The sequence below is a fragment of the Gobio gobio genome (genome assembly GCF_949357685.1).
Source record: "Gobio gobio genome assembly, chromosome: 3".
Lineage (NCBI taxonomy): Eukaryota > Metazoa > Chordata > Actinopteri > Cypriniformes > Gobionidae > Gobio > Gobio gobio.
This window is the reverse complement of record NC_137099.1, coordinates 34,372,592-34,394,343: the sequence shown is the minus strand read 5'-3', so window position 1 is coordinate 34,394,343 and position 21,752 is coordinate 34,372,592. Positions and strand designations below refer to the sequence as shown.

Below are 21,752 nucleotides of genomic sequence, written 5' to 3'. Positions count from 1 at the left end.
AGAGTAAACATGAGTGCATGATGCACAAGAACCAATGAGGTTTGCACGTGACGCACACACAAGTTAGACCAAATGTGATGTGCCCTATGTAAATAAATTAAATCTGTTCATTATATATAGAAATCATATCTCTTCACAAGACTTGGATTTAACTGCTCAATTCTTATGGAGTTGTTTTACAATGCCTTTACCATAACCTTTTTTGGATCTTTTAAGTTTTGGTGACCTAGTCCTAGACTTTCAATGGAGGGACAGAAACCTCTCAGATAAGGTTTCATTAACTGGGTCATTTTGACCCAAAATTCATTTTACTTTTTTTTTTTTTACCCTCTGGTGCTCTTCATTTAGGGGTTGCATTGGTTGTCTTCCCGGTCATAAGTGACCAGACACCTAAAAATTAAACTTCCTCCACCCCAGTAGAACCAATGCAATTAATTTTTTTTTCAATAATATTTTTTCTTTTTCATTTTGTATTTTGAGATGATTTGATGGTATTTTTTAATATTTATGCAATAATTACGGTCTATTTTTGTCATTGAAAATTTTACAAAAATTTTTTTTGTAATTTTTTTTAATTCATTTTTTTATTATTGCAGTATTTCAGGTTAAAATAGAGACTAGGCCTTCAAAATATATATTTTTTGAAGGCAGTTTAGCGCCCTCTTTTGGAATTATTTAAGAAATCATGCAACCATGGGTGTAATCACTAGAGGTTTCTAAGGAGAATTCCCAAGTTCTGTTTTGAACACATTTAATATTTTTTTTTTTTATGGATTTGAATATATATTTAAAAAATATCAAAGACTATTTATTATAAAGTTTTAGTTTTTTTTGTTGTTGTTAGAAATATCAATTTTTTTCTGTCAATTTGTGTTTTTGCAGATTTCCCATTCATTTCCTATGGTGTCATTTTTGACCAAAGAGGAAAAGTGGGAGTATTTTTTTACGACCCCTTAGTATGCTCGAATCATGCCCTCAATTGCCCTAAAACACAGAGTGTTTACATACCTAATGCTAGAAAAGTCACCAAGTTTCATATCATTCTGATGAAGCTGTGATTTTTAAAAATTCAAAATGTGGTTCATAGGTTAATTTTTTCATAGGTGTGCGTGTGTGTATAAGTGTGCGTGTGTGTGTGAGTGGATGTGTCAATATCACACTCTTGATATTTTAGAGTGTCACCCCTTTACTGCTGTGTACTTTTTTTCAGCATCGTGGCCGATTTGTAGATTGTACACACATATTTTTTTTGCCGATTTCCCATTCATTTCCTATGTTCGGTCATTTATGACCGAAGACAATGAACGCTACTTTTTGTTTTTACGACCAATTAACATACTCGAATCATGACCCCAATTTTTTTTGTGTGTTTACATACCTAATGCTAGAAAAGTCACCAAGTTTCATATCATTCTGATGAAACTGTGATTTTTAACATTTCAAAACAGAAAATTTTCCGGTCAGAAATGACCGAAGAGCACCAGAGGGTTAATTGATTGTTCATCTGAGTGATCCGGTCTTAGATTACTCAGATGAACACAAAAAAAAAAAAAAAAGGCTTCCGGTCCAACCCGCGAGGGAAGAATTTGTTACAAAGTGTGAGGGAGGGATGAGGGTTAAAAATATATTCTGTTTTGAAGTTAAGCAAAGTATTGTGGTTTTGGAAAGACATGAGGTTGAGTAAATGATGGCAGAATTTAAATGTTTGGGTTAACAATCTATTTAAGGGTTCAATGCAAAAATGCATCATATGTAAAAGACCTGTTCAATATAATCCTAAAGAAAAAGCTAACATGCATCCTCTTGCCCAGTTTTTACGGGTCTTTTGCAGGCTTGTGTGGTGTGATGAATTCAAACCTGTAGCAGCACTTCAAAAGCTCCCTGTACATCTCCCTTCCTCTCCAGCAGGTAGGCTGTGGCCTCGTGCAGCATGTGTTTCTCTGTGATCTGTGATTAGACAAGACAGAGATAAGACTGTCAATTGTGTTGCAGTCAAATTGTCAAGATTATCAAGACAAATGATTCACTCCGAGCCGCCCACCGGATGAACAGACTCAGATTGAGAAAGTGTGTTTAGGTGAGACTGTTTGTTAGTGAAAAAACATTTCCATAGTGAAACATTCAAACACATTCTGGAACTAAAGGGGGATATGCAGAAGGCAGAAAAGGAAAAAAACACAGCACCCATGAATACAGAAACAAGGCAGGTAAGAGAGTGCACAGAGAAAAAAAACACAATACAGACTGAAAGAAACATAGCAGCAAGCAGATGGGTCTAGATAGAAAGACATTCAGTATACAAAGAGCAGTGAAACAAGTATAAGGCGAGATGCCAGGACTTTAGAGATGCTGTATATGTATGCGCGTAAGCAAGCTGTCTGTTCAAATATTTAGCAGGTGCTACTCAGCCTCTGTAACAGTATTGATTCTCTCTTCTACCTGCCTGTCTGTCTGTCTGTCTATCTCAGCACAGCAGATATCTCCTCTACCTCCATTATTCATTCATTCGTTCCTCCAGGCATCTTTCCGCCTGAGCCTGTCAGTCAGCACCCTAATTATATCAGATTGGCAATCTTTACTCTCTCTATCAGTGGTTTTATGTTGGTTTATTAGATGTGTGGTCTACTGATCGCCAACCTGCCCTGCCAAACCTGTAGTTTGAGTGGTGAATTCAGTAATCATCTGTATTTCTGTGCAAAAACTGTCTTATTTACTAATCACCCGCAATCCAGTTTAAACTAAATGTGGTAAACTCACACTGAACCATGATTATTGAAGTCACTCTCAATATTTTCAGTGTAAACATGCCTTCTTTTTATGTAAATTTGGTTCATTATAGATTGTGCCTTATTCACAAACCATCTGCCTGCTGGCAATTAGCATCACACTACTTAAATTGCAAGTTCTCACCCTTTTTGACTAAAGAACTTTATTGCATGGACAAAAATAGCTGAAATATTCTGCAAATGTCTTCATCTGGTTATGAGACTCCATGCAGAGAATAACCAGAGAAATTTACATTCATTATAGAAAATTCCATGACATTATTACTTTTAACATTTTATTTAACTATTTCAAGGCCTGGAAATTACTTTTTAAAAAAAATAAAATTCAAAAGATATTTGTTTTTTATTGTATAATTAAATTTTATTGTGTACATTTTTTATTAACCCTTGCAGTTGTTCATGTTATAACTGGACATACTGTATATTCAGATGCCTGCATTAGTCAAACACATTTTGCTAAATTTTAATGAGCTGATCCAGGAGTCTGGTGTGCTGTACAGTCAGAGTAAAGAATGCCAGATTGCAGTAGCCTGCTGAATTCTCAATAGTCTAGTACTCAGAAGAAGTGTGCAAATTGTTCAGCATAGATGGCTGCATTTGAGTCATTACTTGATTTCCTTTAGTGTAACTTATTTACAATCCTTTGACCAATGTAAATGTTTCCCTAGTATATGACCTGTATTTTTTTATTATATATATATATATATATATATATATATATATATATATATATATATATATATATATATATATATATATATATATATATATATATATATATATATATATATATATATATATATTTCTTCTTGTATATGTATGTGTATTTAGGCTATACATACATATATACATATATATATATATATATATATATATATATATATATATATATATATATATATATATATACATATATACATATATATATATATATATATATATATATATATATATATATATATATATATATATATATATATATATATATATATATATATATATATATATATATATATATATATATATATATATATATATATATATATACATACAGGGAGTGCAGAATTATTAGGCACGTTGATTTTCTGATCATATTTTTTTTCCAGGCACATTTGACCAATTCCAAACCACAGTAATCCTAATAACTACTATTGATTTAGTATTTAATAATGTATAAGTGATATATAATTGTTCATGAAGGCTGGAAATGAAAATCACCTTATATTCAGGTGTGCAGAATTATTAGGCATGTTTTCTTTTACACATAAATTGAGCCAAAAAAGAGATTTAACTCAGACTGAAAAGTCAAAAAGTATTAAAGACCCATGAGAAGGATGCAATACTAATGCAATACTAGACATTGCAGTTAAGGCGTGACCATTGGACAGTGAAATGCTCGTTGGGTCAGCAGGGTCAGACAAAAACAGGTGGCGGAGAAAAGACACCTGTTAACTGCAAAAGAATTAAGAATTAAGGTAAAGAATTAAGGGTGAAACCATCAGGAACCCTTTAGTCTCCAGCGCCACCATTTTCCAAAGCTGCAACCTACCTGGAGTCTCCAGAAGTGCAAGGTGTCAGGATCTCAGAGACTTCAGTTAGGTAAAGAATCCTAAAAAATGACCCCCACTAAATAAGAATCATAAGCTGAAGTGTTGTAAAATACATGAAGCCTGCTTTTTTATAGGCTTTATAGGTTGAGAGTGACTCTTGAAGGACCAGCACCACATCCTCTAGTACCACTGTTTGAAGAATTCATCTTCCAGAATCTGGCAGTACGTTTTGGGAGTTCATTTTAGTCCATCCTGAAGTCCGTTTTGCAGAGATGGACTAAAAATAAACTCCCAAAACGTACTGCCAGATTCTTTACCTTAATTCTTAATTCTTTTGCAGTTAACAGGTGTCTTTTCTTCACCACCTGTTTTTGTCTGACCCTGCTGACCCAACGAGCATTTCACTGTCCAATGGTCACGCCTTAACTGCAATGTCTAGTATTGCATTAGTATTGCATCCTTCTCATGGGCATTTAATACTTTTTGACTTTTCAGTCTGAGTTAAATCTCTTTTTTGGCTCAATTTATCTGTAAAAGAAAACATGCCTAAAAATTCTGCACACCTGAATATAAGGTGATTTTCATTTCCAGCCCTCATGAACAATTATATATCACTTATACATTATTAAATACTAAATCAATAGTAGTTATTAGGATTACTGTGGTTTGGAATTAGTCAAATGTGCCTGGAAAAAAAATATGATCAGAAAATCAACGTGCCTAATAATTCTGCACTCCCTGTATATATATATATATATATATATATATATATATATATATATATATATATATATATTTTTATGGTTTTGCCAGACTACCTTGAAAGAACGAACTCAGAAGGACTCATCTTTGTGAGAATTGAGATGTGCTGTGTGCTGCGAGATCTTGTTGCTCAACTGACCACCCCAGCATATTATAAGTAGTGAACAATGCACAATAAATACAACATAACATCACCAACAAATGTTATAAACTATTAAAACACTTATTTAATATTATTATAGATTATTTTCAATGATTTTCATTATTTTCATAATATTTTATATTATTTTAATTTACCATGAGTATTTGTGAAAATGAGTATGTAGGTTTAATGTTACTTATGCTTTGTCAATGTGAAGATTCTTTTTAATAAGCCAATAAAAATACCATAGGCTTTGTCCAGGTTTATCACTTTATTCAAATTAGGCAAAAGAAAACACAAATGTTTACTTTCGAGAACCTTTGCATATTTGCGAGCTTTGAGTGGAGCACATCCGGGTACTTTCATGCGTCCTCTATACTTGCGTTCTTGAGTACTGGAATTGAACTTCGACGGTTGATGATGACATAGTAAGTAGGGGTGGGAATCACAGGGTACCTCACGATACAATACAATACACGAAACATTAGTCTTTGCATGTGCGCTTTATAAACGCGGGGGCAGTACTTCCGCCTACGTCTAGTGTGACCTTTTTGATGCGATTATGCAATCCTTGGCACGTCGCATAGCAGCACAAGATGAGCAATTTATGTTTAAAAAGTATATTCATTTTTTTTTTTGATTGAAAATGACGATCGTTTCGCTAGATAAGACCTTATTCATCGTCTGGGATCGTGCAGAGCCTCTGAAGCCCTTCGAAGCGCTTTGAAACTGCATTGATTTGGACCCTCAACATTTTGGTTGCCATGGAAGTCAAGCAAAATACAATGGTGTGGAGAAAAATCCTGGAATGTTTTCCTAATAAAAACGTAATATCTTTTCGACTGAATAAAGAAAGACATGAACATCTTGGATGAGATGGGGCTGAGTAAAATGTGTGAACTAATCCTTTAAGAATGCATAATGAGAAATGGGCATATACTGCCATCAAGATGATATCTTTCTTGGGAGGCAAGCCTCATTCTGCACATTCTGCAACAGAGGGGTTTCTCAAACTCGGTCCAGTTGGGCCACTGTCCTGCAGAACTTAGCTCCAACCCTGAGCAAGCTAATCAAGGTAGTCAGGACAGCTAGAAAATCACAGGTAGGTGAGTTTAATCAGGGTTGGAGCTAAGCTCTGCAGGACAGTGGCCCTCCAGGACAAAGTTTGAGGAACCCTGCTCTACACCATGGAGGGGATGTACTTGACTGGCCAGCCTGCAGTTCAGATTTGTCTCCGATTGAAAATGTATGTATTTATGTTTAAAATAAAGTTTAAACATAAATGAACAAAATCACAGATTCTGGATTTTACTGCATTTTACAAAATGTCCCAACATTTCTGTAAATGGGGTTGTAATTATGTAATTTATGATGCTAAATTAAAAGACAGCTGCCTATATGAAGGCAGGAGACCACAGAGTTTCAATAGCTGCGTTTACATGGACCCTAATAATCTTGATTGTAAATTAATACATTCATAATCACTCACTTAAAAGCACTCTCAAGCACCATTCCGGTTTGTTCAGTTCCATTTCAGCCCTTTTGTAATCTGATCGAGAGGACATGTGAACACTTGACTGGATTGAAACTGGAGAGTACTGCGCATGTGCACTGACGTAGAAATAGCGTAGTGCTATCAACCCAATCACTTTATTTAGCGTTCATGTACACACTACGTTCAGATTCATCAATCGGAATGAATTAATTTAGATGGTGTCCATGTAAATGTAGCTAATGTGTATATATGAGATTGATTGATTTATACCTGGATGGCCTCCTCCAGTCTGTAGTCGTGAGAGGTCTTAAGGAAGGCGGTGACCTGCTGAGGACTGAACTGGCACAGTAGATCCACTAAGAGCTCATGAAGATCTGAGCCCAATCTTAGGACAGTCTGAGGATTAAGACCCTCTCTGGAGCTGTTACAGAAAGAGAAAACCACAATCCACCCAGAGGAAACCATCACAAAACCATCAAAAAATAGATTTTTTTAATAATCATGATATGTTGCAAAATGGTCATTTATTTGATTCAACAGACTCCAGCTGTGAGCACACACAGCACATAAGAGCAGACTGCTCAAGGCAACGGCTCTCATAAAAACCTTCAACAGTCCTTCAAAGCCAATTTCTGCTTATTGATGTTTAAGTCTACTGGCATGAAAGTGCAGAGAACAAGATCAACAGCCAGAACAAACCAAGGTCAAACTAACCTTAAACAAGACTAGCATGAACATACTACCAACTACATTATCCTCAATAGTTTTCTGATAGTAACAGTGTAATTGCCTAGCTAACTCAGTAAGAGAGAAAACTGAGAACTGAAGAATAAGAAAAAAAAAAGTTTTTTGTCATTGATTATGAAATGTGATAATAAAAAGTGCTGACTCTGCATTACATTTAAAATCACGTATCAATTATTTCTTTTAACATATTGTTTTATGCAGCATTGAGCATTATAACTAAATCACATATGTATCTTTTGAGCACATGAATAAAATAGTCTTCATGTAGCAGATGTTTAGATTTGTCACTGGTGAAGAAATCAGCTCGAAATGCTAGGATTTTGTTCACTGTGCGCTCCAACAGTTCTGTAGTTCCGCAAATTCTCTCATCCTAAAGTGCAGATACGATGTAAATAAGAGATTAATTGTGCTTTATTGATTATAAAGAGACGTTCTTGCAAGAGGGATTAACTTGGTGAGCTTGAGATGAACTTATTGACCATTTCAGTGATGAGGAATGTTACTTTCTTGCTTTATATCATTATTAATTATTATTTATACCATTATTCATTTGAATAAGTGTTTTAGTTTGAATGATACTTGTTCAAATTTTATTGGTAACAGAATATGGCATTTTAATTTATTGAATTAATTGATTAAAAGTTAAATATTGGAAATATTGGAGAGAGAGAGAGAGCGAGAGAGAGCAAGAGAGCAGAGCAGAGCCTTTCATGTGTAAAGCATATAACTTACTTATAATTGATTTGCCCCCGTCTCTCTCTCTCTCTCTCTCTCTCTCTCTCTCTCTCTCTCTCTCTCTCTCTCTCTCTCTCTCTCTCTCTCCCTATCTCTCTCTCAAAATCAAGTTATCATGTAGTGTGGTTTTCACAGAGCTCAATCATAGACAAGCTCTAAAATCAAAGCCCAATCAGCCACCATCAGCTCCTGCTGTATGAGGCAAGTGACAGAACACTTCCTCATCACATGTGAGATGTACTGTTCTACTCTGGTATTGGCCTAGTCTTAAAACTATTTAATTATTACATACAATTTATGGCAGGTGATTTCTTATCAAAATGACAGTAAATGCAGTTTGTTTTTGTAAATAATAGAGCACATATCTGTATATTAAATAGACAGTTCACAAAAAAACTAAACAAAACAAATACAATATGTGCTCATACAATACAAGTTAATGGGGTCCAAAGCAACATTAGATCCCACTGACAAAAAACACTGAGACATTTTTTTTAGGGGGAGCTTCTCTTTAAGGAAGAATGGGGAAAGATGTGTCAGTGGGTGTCACTGTCACCAAGATGAGGCTCTGTGACAAAATTAGATAGGAGGTTTCTAAGGATGGGAAGATCGTGAGGAGAAACCCGCTTTGAGGTCTGGCCTGAGAGGAGACAACAGTCACATGGGGAAAGTCTGCATGAACCGGAAGTTGCCACGACTTCAGACATTTGCTTGAAGAACAGCAACACATTTACTTCCGCAACGGCAACACATTGCAAAATTATTTATTTACTCTCTTTGCAGAACACACAATCCTTGCTCCCCGCGTCTCCCCAACCATTTCCATAATATTTTTTTGTGTGTATTAACTTGCACAGGTTAGTTGTTCACCGGAAGACTAGTAATGTTCACCAACAAAGTAAATAGTGGCAATTTTGATTTCATGATGACTTTAAGAGGACTAAATGATTGTAGAAGTCTGGTTTATGTCTGGAAGAAGATTGTTGTTTCATCAAGAACATTGAGTTCCCTTGCAATACTACACGAGTACTGCGTCATTCGTCTTATTAATATAAATAAGACAAGACGCTACAGGGAAAACTCCTTTTTCTCTGATTCTGAAGCCTTTATACAATCACGCAGTGAATACTGCACGTCGATTGGTTCAAAAAGTTAAAGAAATTGAATCAATGATGGCGCAGTACGCGCAAGCCAATGGTGAGCGAGCCGCTCGAGCCCGCCAAAATGGGCGGAGACTCAGGCTATAAGAGCGGCCGTTTCACCATGGCAAATCAATTCATTCTCCTTCAGCGATGCAGATAACATCTCTTCACTGGAACTCGGATTGAAGCTGCCTTCATCTGCAAGCAGCTGGACTCGCCGCTGATCTCCGCTCCTTTGTGCAGTCGATCAGACCGCCTCCCTGCTCGCAGCTCTCAAACAGCTCGCGCCCGCGCAGCCACCGTTTCGAGCAGCTGCAGCACTCTCAGCTCGCCGTTCAGACCGCCGCTCATGTGCAGTGTTGATCGCCCACTCTACAGCAGCCAGATCAGATTGCCGCTCTCAAGCAGCCCTGTTCTCACGCCGCTGTGTTACAGCCTGATCAGCGCTTCGCTCATGAGCCGCCTGCAGCCGAGCGAGTGCACTTCGGTGTATCCTTTTAAAAAGAGCTTTAAGAGAAAGAGTATATTTTCTGCGACGTTGTTGCAAACATCGCGTCACGATTGATGACGGCCACAGTGAGTCTGTGAAATGTCTGGACGAGTCCCACGCAGAAGCCGCGCTCGCTGATTCAACCTGCTCTCACTGCGAGAGTATGAGTCTTGCCTCTCTGCGCTCGCGGATAGCATCTTTTCAGAACGCGACACCGCCCCTCACGTTTTCTTCCTCCCAGGAACCCGCAAGGAAAAAACAGCGGGGCAGAGGATCTCAGCGCTCAGACGAGGGCGATATAACGTCGGCTCAGCCCCCGCGTGACTCGCTCTCTCCACAAGAAGAGGTTCATCCCGTCCACTTCTCTCATACGGACTTCTCTCATCCGGAGTGACTTGGTTTCATTTGGGGGATCAGCATGTCTCTAGCGGCGTCAGAGGCTGAGGAGTGGTCGGGCTCACTGCAAGACCCCGCCCCCTTGCCGCCTTTGGAGTTTGAAACCAGAGCGTCTAAGGACTCAGAGCTCTATCATGTGCTGTCAAAAGCAGTTTGGTTTGGAGTGGTCTGCGCCTGTGGAGCCCACACGCAGCCGCTTGAACGAGTGGTTCCTGCCTGGATGACATCAGACTCCATCTCAGCGATCAGCGCCCATCTTTCCTGAAGTGCACGATGAGCTGACAAAATCATGGCGAGCGCCATACTCAACCCGCCTTCACTCTTTTGCCTCTCACGCTCTCATGTCTGTTGACGGCACTGGGCAGAATGGTTATGAGAAGCTGCCTCCTCTGGACGAAGCTGTGGCCACACATCTGTGCCTACCCGCCGCCATTGGCTGGAAAACCGTTCACCCATCCAAACCTTACCGCACCACCTCGGCCATTGCTGGACGTGCTTACACCTCCAACGGCCAGGCAGCAGCTGCTTTACACTCTATGGCTATTCTCCAGATGTATCAAGCAAAGCTACTAAAGGACTTGGGTGAGGCTGGACACGACTCTGCCACCTTCAAAGAGCTACGCAGTGCCACAAATCTGGCTCTGCGCGCCACGAAGACGACGGCGCAGGCCATTGGTCGATCGATGGCCAGCTTGGTAGTGTTGGCGTGCCATTTGACCGAGATCAAGGACGCGGATAAAGCCATTTTCCTTGACTAACTATTGATGGCTTTGCCGAGCACTTTACGGCAGCACAGGCCATGCGACACGTTTTGCCAGAGCGCTCCACTTCCTCTGCCTCGAGCCGCCCTACACCAGTGGCAGCTCAACAGCAGACGCCGAGGGACAGGTCACCAGCCACCAAACCAGCGCCGAGCTCCAATCACAGACGGCGCTCACGCTCTGCTAGGCGCCACCCAACTCTGGTACGACAGGGCCCTCGACCCAAGATAATGTTGGACCATGCAGCCCAGAAGCCGGCCTGATGGCCAAGAAAGTAAGAGGAGGAGGCTAAGTCCCACTGCGGCCGGACCACCCTCCAAAAAGCTATGCCCAGTTTTCCTGCCACCCCATCCAGTTCCGGGTGCTCGAAAAAGAGTGTTTGTTGCCCACACAGAGCCTGTTCATATGCCATGCTTGGGAGCCGCTGTTATAGCGGAAATAAAAAAAAAAAAAAGAGAGCAAATTTCCTCTTCCACCACACACATGCACCCCAGTCCCTCACAGCGACTCAGTGCCTGTTTTAATTCAGCTCCTCGCCACACAGGAGTGTCAGCCTGGGTTCTGAACATAATAAAATGAGGTTATGTACTCCAATTCGCTCAAAGACCCCCGTTATTCAACGGCGTGGTCGAAACCTCTGTGGAAAGCAAGGATGCACATGTCCTGCACTCCGAGGTGAACATCATGCTGGCAAAAGGAGCTATAGAAATAGTTCCCCCAGCGATGAGCAAGTCAGGCTTTTACAGCAGGTAATTCCTCGTCCCCAAAAAGGATGGTGGTCTAAGACCCATCCTCGATCTCAGACATCTGAACAGGGTCCTAATAAAGTTAGGAAGTTAACTTCTTAACCCGCATCGGATCGTGGACGGGGGGGTTGACGGAAGTGGGGGGGTGTGTACTTTTATTTACTTTTGTTTTATACAAAATATTCAATCAACTATCACAAACTATGCATCATTTGAAAGCTAAAACACTCAAGATTCATGTTCTGAACTTGTTTTTGCAATAAATACACCAGAGAGGAAAGGGTTAAATGAAATGCTAAAGGACCGTCCATGTAAACATTAGCATAATATCAGCGTTACTCATCTTTCATCTCCTGTCGTTCAGATCAGATCGGACGAATCCAATAAACACCCGCATACATCTCTGTGTAAGAGTCCATTCTTCAAAATGCATCCCACTTTTTAATCCAAAACAACGAAAAAATAGGGAAAAAACTAAAAATCCTCCGTTGTTTGCAAGAGAGTTTTGAGTTAGCGTGATCAATCATGTCCATTTTCAATGAAATATCGATTCTATTCCGTGTCTGGCAAACTCCCCCTGCTAGAATGGCTTCTCCCACGTGCAATGGTTCAACCCTCGCCTCTCTCCTTCAATCAGAGACTCTTCTGGGATGCATCATATAGAGGAAGTGCCTTACAGGCTTGGTGAGCTGTCAATCATTGCGCCCATGGTTTTCGTTGGATAAAGGCACTCGGTGCCCAGCCAATGCCTTTCCAACAAAGGTTTGATTGATGGACTTAGTAACCAATCAAAAGGCATTATCTTGCGCAGTTTGCGTAAGTAGGCTTTGGTGAATACTGTTTGTGCGCTGTCGGCGCGTTCTCAATGGCGCAACTGCAGTGGAGCGCGCAGTCTGTTACTGACGCTTCCCATCAGCTAAATGAGTTTTTTACACTTTGTAATCTCTGTAAATAGTTGCTTTAGTTTTTCAGTAACTGTTTATCCATTGTAATTAGTAGTATATTGCAGTTTATTGCAGATTTATTTGAATGAAAAACTACTCTTTACAATAGCAAATGTTCTGAAATAAATGGCCTTTTTGAAATGACGCCTAGACTTTTCTTGACATAAAAGCTCACAGAAGCTACATTACTGAGAGAATCATCCTCATATTTGAATCATGACATGATTAGACATTCAGTTTTATATTTAAGTTATTTTCAGGCTCTTAACATTAAATTATAATATTTTTTTCCCTAAGTGAAAACAAAAAACGTGAGTCACTTACATGTATATTTACATGTATATTACTCTGTTCCCATATTACTTTGAGTTATTATGACTCTTGGGTAGCAATATTTCAAGTGTCTAGTTTAAAATAAGACCAGGTTTATGAATATAGACCATAGGGTTTAAGAGCTGCAGACATTTTCATTTGGGTATATCGTTTTCAAAGAATTCCTAAAAAATGGGGCGCTTGTTAAGAGGTTAAGTTTGTTTTGGATGAAAAAGTGAGATGCATTTTGAAGAGTGGACCCTTACATTGAAATGTATGCTGGTGTTTCTTGGCTTCGTCCGATCTGATCTGAACAATAGGAGATGAGTACTGCGTTTATTTTGTTCATGTTTACATGGCCGGTCCTTCAGCATTTCACTTAACCCTTTCCTCTCTGGTGTATTTTTTTTTATTTTTTATTCAAGCTTTCAAATTATTCAAATGAGTTTGTGATAGTTGATTGAATATTTTTTATAAAACAAAAGTAAATACTAGTACACACACACCCGCCCCCATCCAAATGGCCCACCCTTTGTCAGCTTCAACTCTTCTGGGAAGGCTTTCCACAAGGTTTAGGAGTGTGTTTATGGGAATTTTTGACCATTCTACTAGAAGCGTATTTGTGAGGTCAGACACAATTTTGGAAGAAAAGGCCTCGCTCGCAGTCTCCGCTCTAATTCATCCAAAAGGTGTTCTATTGGTTTGAGGTCAGGACTCTGTGCAGGCCAGTCAAGTTTCTCCACACCAAACTCGTTCATCCATGTCTTAATGGACCCTTCTTTGTGGTGCGTAGTCATGTTGGAACAGGAAGGGGCCATCCCCAAACAGTTCCCACAAAGTTGGGACCATGAAATTGTCCAAAATATCTTGGTATGCTAAAGCATTAAGAGTTCCTTTCACTGGAACTAAGGGGCCAAGCCCAACCCCTGAAAAACAACCCCACACTTGCAGGAGTTTCAATTTCAGGTGCAAAATTTATGGGAGGAGAGTTTTTAAATGAATCACGCAAGATGATTTACTAAGATTTGCACTCGTTAATTTACTGGTGGTTGCGCACTTATTTACCGCCCAAAAAAAAAAAAACAGGGGCTAACGGGTAGATTGCATTGGGTCATTAATTTATGGAAAGGATCCGGCTGCGTCTGTGTTCATTAATTTGCGCGTCGTCAATAGATCAAAACCGGCTCTCACGCTAATTTGCCCTGTTTAGTAAATCTGGCCAATTGTGTATCTATAATATTAAGGTCTCTATGTACAGTATGGGATAGGTCTATGGGATTTTTCTACACATTTTATAGTCCACAAGGTGAAAATTTGTCTCATAACCAAAATGATCTCTTCAAATTAAAACTAATTAATCAGATTTCTCCACCTTTAATCCAATCAGAAAACCTCACAGTAGAATGCATACCACCATTATCTGCCTCTAAACCACAGTTCAGCAGTGAAAAGACTACTGTCCTGTTTTTTTAACTACAGGCTGTCAACAGCAGCATGTACAAAACTCACTACAGATACCAATCTTAATCCTTGAGTCCTGTTTGCCACAGGCAGAAGAAGAACGACACAAGCTAAAATGTGGGGGCCGGGTGTCACAGACTGCAGGACAATGAAAAGGTTGAAAAAGAAAATGAAATACTAGTTCAAGATAAATGTATGTGTGGGAGAGGTCATTTGAGAAAAGAGATGAAGGAACAATGTTTGAGACTGAGAAAGATGACAGAGATGGCTGTTATTTTGACAGAGACTGTAGCTAAAAGAACTGCAGCTGTTCACCAATAAATGCATTTACTAATGCAATTTTGTAGTCAGATTCATATTTATGACATAATAGACCATTCAAGTCTATTTAGCAACATTTACACTCAGCGCCATTGGCAAGTATATGAAACTGTGTCAGTCGCCAGTTAGCCAGTAACATTGAATACCCAATCAGAAAGCAAAATGATGGATGACGGAAGCATGACACAAATTCATCCAAAACTTTTTCTTTCTTTTTTTTCCTGTGAATTTTCTGTAAGCTGTCTAAACACTATTATTGTCATTTCTTCTTGCCTGTCGTTCACCATGTTTGTTTACTCTAAAGTCATGTTTGACAGCAAGAGATTTTGTGAGATTTCCTGTGTTCATAGTCGGGACTCTGGTTGTTTGTGAATGGAATCTGTTAGTGTGTGGTGTGCTGTCTTGGTCACATTGCAGCACTCCACACACAATAGGAAGAAAACTGTTCAATCAAAAAAATAATTTTTGTGGTCTCTCACATTTAGAAAATCTGATAAGATTTTAAAATCTTTAGTGTGGGGCGGGCCAAGCTTTAGATATACTGATATACTTCTAGATTCTTCACTTTTTATTGATCATTTGTCTAATCAACTGTTGTCGGGACAAAAATATATAGTTTAAGAAAAAAATACAAAACGTAATGGCTGGTAAATAATACATATAGCCAGTATCTTTTTTATTTCACCAGCCATTTGCAGGTGTGGCAGGGATGGTAAGAAAATAAAAACAGAATGAACGTCAAAAGCTGATAGCGATTCTCCATTTGCCCTGAAAAGAGATCTATGATGTGTGACACTTTAACTGCACACCATCACTCTATTACAAAAAACATAAAAACTAAACACTGGCACGGCACAGGGAGCAGGTATGTAAAATGAAACAAAACTGCAGAAGAGAGATAGTGTTGCAGAAGGTACTGCTATTATTACCTGGGGTCCAGGAGGCACTTCAGAAACTGGAACACCAAATAGTCATCCTGCAGACACAGAGAGCTCAAAATCAAAATATGATTCATTTTCAAACAGATTGCAGCCATGTAGAAGTACAACCCTGGGATCTTGTATCAATATACTGCAACTATTGTTCATTTGCTTCAAATACTACACAAGAGGGTTTACTAGAGTCCAGCCAGATGAAGCCAGATACGTGTCTTACAGATCAAATGTTTGAAATTAGATATCATGTACATCAGACATTTTAGTGTCCAAGCACGCACTACAAGAATCCAGCATGTGGCCTTAGATGTTTTAGCCTTCAACAAGAAGTCAAAGATTGCAGTGCGTCTCTGTTCCAGACACTGTTGTCATGTAGGCACTTGTAAGACTCTAGTTATAGTGGGCACTTGTAAGATTAGTTACAAGTTGGATAAACTTGGGCAGGCCTAGTCTGATCAACTAGCAGTTAAAGAATGAGTATCTAGTAGAGGACGACCGATTGATCGGTTTTGCTGATTATTCAGCACGATAACCGATTGCTGGAACAATTGGTTATTGGAAAAAGTCCATACCGATAGTTTTTCCGTGCTGCATCCATTGCAGGAGCGGCTGAGAAGGGTCCACTGTACAGTATGAAACTTATTGACACCTCGTGGAGTTTGTTTTAACACGTGACACGTTTGACACTGCACAGAGTGGAACACTTCATATATGGATTTAAAACATAGACAACGAATTATGCATTAGTGGAGAACAGTAGTATTTTTGGTGTCAAGGCTGAGAAGACTATTTGCATTAGTTTATACCCAGCTGGTCACTTTTATGCATTTTTATGCAGCAAAGTTAAATATTTAAAGCTGCTGACATGAGAAAGCAAATTGATATGTTCATGCAGCTGAGAGAAACACATTAACAAATCAGAAACGCATTCGATTTCAGTTATTTTTTTATCGTCACTAGAACACATTTTGTTGTTTTGATTAAATATTCAACAAAAATGTATGCACCTTTTGATGGAAATAATTTATAATCATTTATTTCCATCAAGAGTTGCATCAACTTTTGTTCAAGATCTTGTATTGACAATGCAAGAGTCAAGCACTCTGTAAAGTCTAAAAGACATTCCATGAATTTTAGGTCTGGACTCAGAGGTGCCAATTCATGTGTGAAAACACACAATTTTCAACTATATTACTGATCTGCCCGCATTGACACTATATGATAATTGAACTGATTATGATGCTCCCTTCCCAACCATTCTTTCACAATTTGAGCCTGATTAATCTTGACATTATCATCCTGGAATATTGCCATTATGTGTCTTCCTACATGGTTGTTTAAGAGATGAAAAGTTACACGCTCCATCAAATAGGGTTAGAAGGACTGTTGCCAAACATAACATGCTCAAAACATAATAATCACAGCAATAATGATCCAATCATAGATTCACTATTTTATGTGTTATGTTTGTTTTCATTCCGTATCCATTAATTTATTGGTTAATCCATTATTGGCCAGCGTGGTCCAACCTTATTGTTATCACTATCTTACTTTTTAGATTCAAATTAGTCCAGTCAATGTTATTTATGTAGCTGGCTTATATTCATGTAATCTTTTTTATTACAGAAAAAAGATGACCAACTTGTAAGTGTAGTTCAAGCAGTTTATGCAAATGGCCATAGATTCCAGATTTAAACCAATTTCAAAAGAAAGAAAGAAAGAAAGAAAGAAAGAAAGAAAGAAAGAAAGAAAGAAAGAAAGAAAGAAAGAAAGAAAGAAAGAAAGAAAGAAAGAAAGAAAGAAAGAAAGAAAGAAAGAAAGAAAGAAAGAAAGAAAGAAAGAAAGAAAGAAAGAAAGAAAGAAAGAAAGAAAGAAAGAAAGAAAGAAAGAAAGAATCCTTTATGTATTTTGATGAAAAGAACAAACATGACTCTCCCATTGCTTTGTGTCAATTTCACATTTCTCTGCACCAATTTCAGTACCATAGTAAAAACTGTTGGAACCATTTTATTTAACTATTTTAAAACAAAAATGTTAATTAAATGTGTTTATTATGTATGATGATAATAATAATTATAAGTAAATAATACATTTAAACAGCATGTAGCCTTCAAATGTTTTTAAGTAAAAATTGTTTATAAAAAGATCAAGTGAAAAAAATAGTAATAAAATAAAGCACAAAGAAACGTCTTGTCCCGTCTGTTGCTATGGCTAGATCACCGTCAATCATTGCAGTTTTGGATTCAATCAAGCATTTAAATACAGTTGTAAATCCAAAAACTTTGCATTGTAGTGAGCAGCATGGTAAACATCTCAGATACACACAGAAGCTTTTGAAAGCAGCTGCCTATCAGCGGGTACCAAATATACTCAATACTACTGGTAGTATCATCACATTTTTAACATTTCAGTACCGACTTGGTACCAAAGAACCGGCACTTTTGACAACCCTAGCTATGTGACTTAGTGCATTGTAGCTACAGTCTGGGAGAAAGATGGAAGAAAAGAAACTGTGATTCTTTAAATGTGTCTTATAGTGTGTGTGATTGGCTTAAACAGAGACAATCGGTTTACACTAACACACTTTATCATGGCTACAATAATGCATTTTCCTTTTACCATCATGTGTAAGAGTTACTTTTGTTGTAGGCTAGTTCATCTGAGATAACTGGAAAGTTTGGAAGCAGAACGTCCTTTTCATCTCCAGTGACATAAAATGGTTAACCCTGAGCATGTCATGGGTCTGGCCTATGAGAGTAAAAATCTGCTCAGTGTGACCATTATTATTCATGTCATCGTCATCACTTTACCAAATGCTCCAGACTTTAATGAACCACAAATCATTAAAACAGCATTAATGTTATTCTCCCACTAGTCTTTGAATGTGAAAAAAACCTCTTAACACGTGTTTATTTTCCCCTCATTCCCCTCGTATCTTCTTCTCATCGGCACATATGTTTGCACAAGCAGGCTTTTCAATTAACACCTTTCTGACAGTGTGCAAGAGATAACGCAAACCCAATTACACACAGCACTGCAGATAGAGCCTAATCCATTTACTGACACACACACACACACACACACACACACACACACACACACACACACACACACACACACACACACACACACACACACACACACACACACACACACACACACACACACGTGGGCCTCAGGGGGGCCTCTTCCCTCTCACAGACATACACTGACACTATCTTAAGATGAGTGAATAGGAGCTGAGACAATGTACATACACATTGACACACACACCAAAGGGGAATCAAACACAATACAACACTGACAGGCACCTTTAGAAATGGTTTTTAACAGTCTGTAGAAAGAAAAATGGTGTGTATGTGACAGAGTGCATTATATTTAAGTCTCTCTGTATTTGTCAGCGAATGTAATAATTGTTCTGATGTAATGTAACTGAACGTAACGTAGAATGCAATCAGAAAACAGCATAGGGTAGGTAGATTTGAACCTTCATTTCAATGTGTCTGGAACATGTGCTAACGGGATAGTGGAGCTTTTAAACAAGCCAACGTCAAGTCAACATAGAGAACGTTGACATATAGCAATGTTGCATACCTGCAGAGATGTGATGATAGACTGCACCTCATCTACAAAGTGCACCGCCACCAGCTCTGCAGTCTTAGCAGAGTTAAAGCTGACCAAATCCTGCAATAGAAAAACAACGAGAAGAGCCAATGAGAATTTATAAAATCAGGTTTCATCAAAATAATCTTTACAGTATGGGGTCCAAAAGGACTACTAGTGAAAATACATCAATCTTTTTAATACATTTTTCTTTATTACAAATAATATCATTGGCATATTCATTTCTTATTTGTCTTTTTGGTATGTTGCTTTAACCCTGAAAAGCCTTCCATATGAAATAATAGTCAAAAAGTACATTATTTTACCATTACACAAAATCTAAAAAAAGATTTTTGTTGAGTTTTGATACACCCAGCTGTCAAGGCTCATATAGTATGATATAGTAGATTATGGACCAAAAAAATACTGAGAAAAAATATGCAATTTGGTGCAGTTGCTAATAATTATATGGCCAAATAGTTAGATTAAATTCTGCTAGCTTGTAATGTAAATCAATGAGATATTTATGACATTAAATAGACTACTTACATAAAATGCATATAAATCAGTTGTCACTCTATATTTCTTCATAACGTCGTAGAAATTAAATGTAAATGCTTAGTTTTATGATCAAAGCTTGATAGTTCTTATTGTGGGGGGCAAATAAATATAACACTGTTGAATACAAGGACAATTGAGTGATGTCCAAATAAACTTCCCTCAACAGCCTGATGTATCACATTTTAACATGATTTTTCTCTGTTGTCTATGTATTCATGACGTATGGATCATCAAGTGAACCTAATTTGCTTCAGTCCAGTAAGCGTTTATCTTGAGATATAGTACTAACAATATAAAATGTATTCTTACATTTTTTAAAATTATACTAAAAGGCCTCTTACTTGCTAAAAAAGTATAAATGATCAATCAGAAGGCATGTAGAAATTTGTGTAGCGCAGGCATCTCAACATTTTTGATCATGTAGATCATTTACAGGCCTGTATCAAATATGATACAGTAGGTTCGAACTGACAAGGACTACACAAGTTTGATCAAAATGATGATCGTGTTATCCAGCATGTTCAAAGAGCATCTTTTGTACAAGCTGACATGGTCACTGTCACAATATTGCTAATCATCATTTTCCTTTATCCTTCATGTTTCACGTTTCTATTTCTAAAAAAAAAAAACTAATTATTTCCAAGTTTAAACCTAGATTTTCAATGTGGAATCAGACTCAACTGAAAGGCTGATGGATGATGAAGTGGCGTTCACTGATTTTAGTGCTCTCAATTTTAACAATCAGAGGAAGTAGAAGAGAGAGAGAGAGAGAGAGAGGCCTGATGAGATTAGGGTCTGAAATGAGCTTTCTGAAGCTTGAGCTCTCTCTACCTGAAGTGTGCTCTAGAGGAGGAATTATTTGAAGCCTTGTTTGACTCACCTTGATGTGTTGAAGGGCTTTGACCCACACCGAATGTTTCTCTTCTGAGCTGTAGCCCGGCATTGACAGAAGGTTATGGATGTAGTTGAAGAGCTCCTCCTGGAGTTAGAGATAAAGATTAAGTACAGGAATAACAGGAGTGAGAGGGAAGAAAAGACTGAAAATGGATGGATTGAGTTGAGTACCTTTCTCAAAGGGTCTTTCAGGTAGCAGTCGAAGATTTTGTCATAAAGGTGCCTTTTTTCATACATAAACTCGCAGATTTGATAACTGAAACAGTGAGAACAAAAAGAGAGACAACAATAGAAAGGTTTGATCTTCAGTATAAAGATTTCAATGTCTTCACCTTGAGAAAATCAATATGATGCATTCAACTGCAGTCATTATATTCATTATGATTTTATGATTTCACTGCAACCTTGTGGCTTTTGAAGTCCAGCTTAGAGTGGATCACATACGCTTAGCTATCTTTCCTGGTAGTAATTTAATGGGTATTTTAGGACCGTTTCCCATCATTATCCTTAAAGGTGATTATCATTACATTCTCATTACTTCAATACCACGGGCCCTATTTTAACGATCTGAGCGCATGGCGCAGGTGCACTTAGGGTGTGTCCAAATCCACTTTTGCTAAGTTTTAATGATGGGGAAAATGACCGGCACACCAGGCGCATGGTCTCAAAGGGTGGTCCCTATCAGAGATGTATAGTAACGAAGTAGAACTATTTCACTACTGTACTTAAGTACTAAAAGGCAGTATCTGTACTTTACTAGAGTATTATTTTTTTCTCCTACTTCCACTTTTACTTCAGTACATATTTTCGATGAGTTTAATACTTTTACTCCGATATTTTTTTTATGTGCTGCATCGTTACTCGTTACAATTATAAAAATGTTACGAATCATTCCATTCCAAACCCGCATTACCGCGCATGAGAGAGAGAGAGAGCGCGCGAGAGTGCGAGAGAGAGACAGAGCGCGAG

At 38.1% G+C, this 21,752-nt stretch overlaps 1 protein-coding gene across 1 annotated transcript in view; it reads right to left on the bottom strand.

Annotated features, from left to right (window-relative positions):
- The window catches only part of vps8 (VPS8 subunit of CORVET complex), a 139,827-nt gene that overhangs the window by 56,229 nt on the left and 61,846 nt on the right, over positions 1–21,752 (bottom strand). Inside the window, 6 exon segments of the mRNA XM_079813195.1 lie at positions 1,858–1,947; positions 7,006–7,156; positions 15,720–15,766; positions 19,320–19,409; positions 20,770–20,868; positions 20,955–21,039. Coding sequence (XP_079669321.1) covers positions 1,858–1,947; positions 7,006–7,156; positions 15,720–15,766; positions 19,320–19,409; positions 20,770–20,868; positions 20,955–21,039 — 562 coding nt within the window.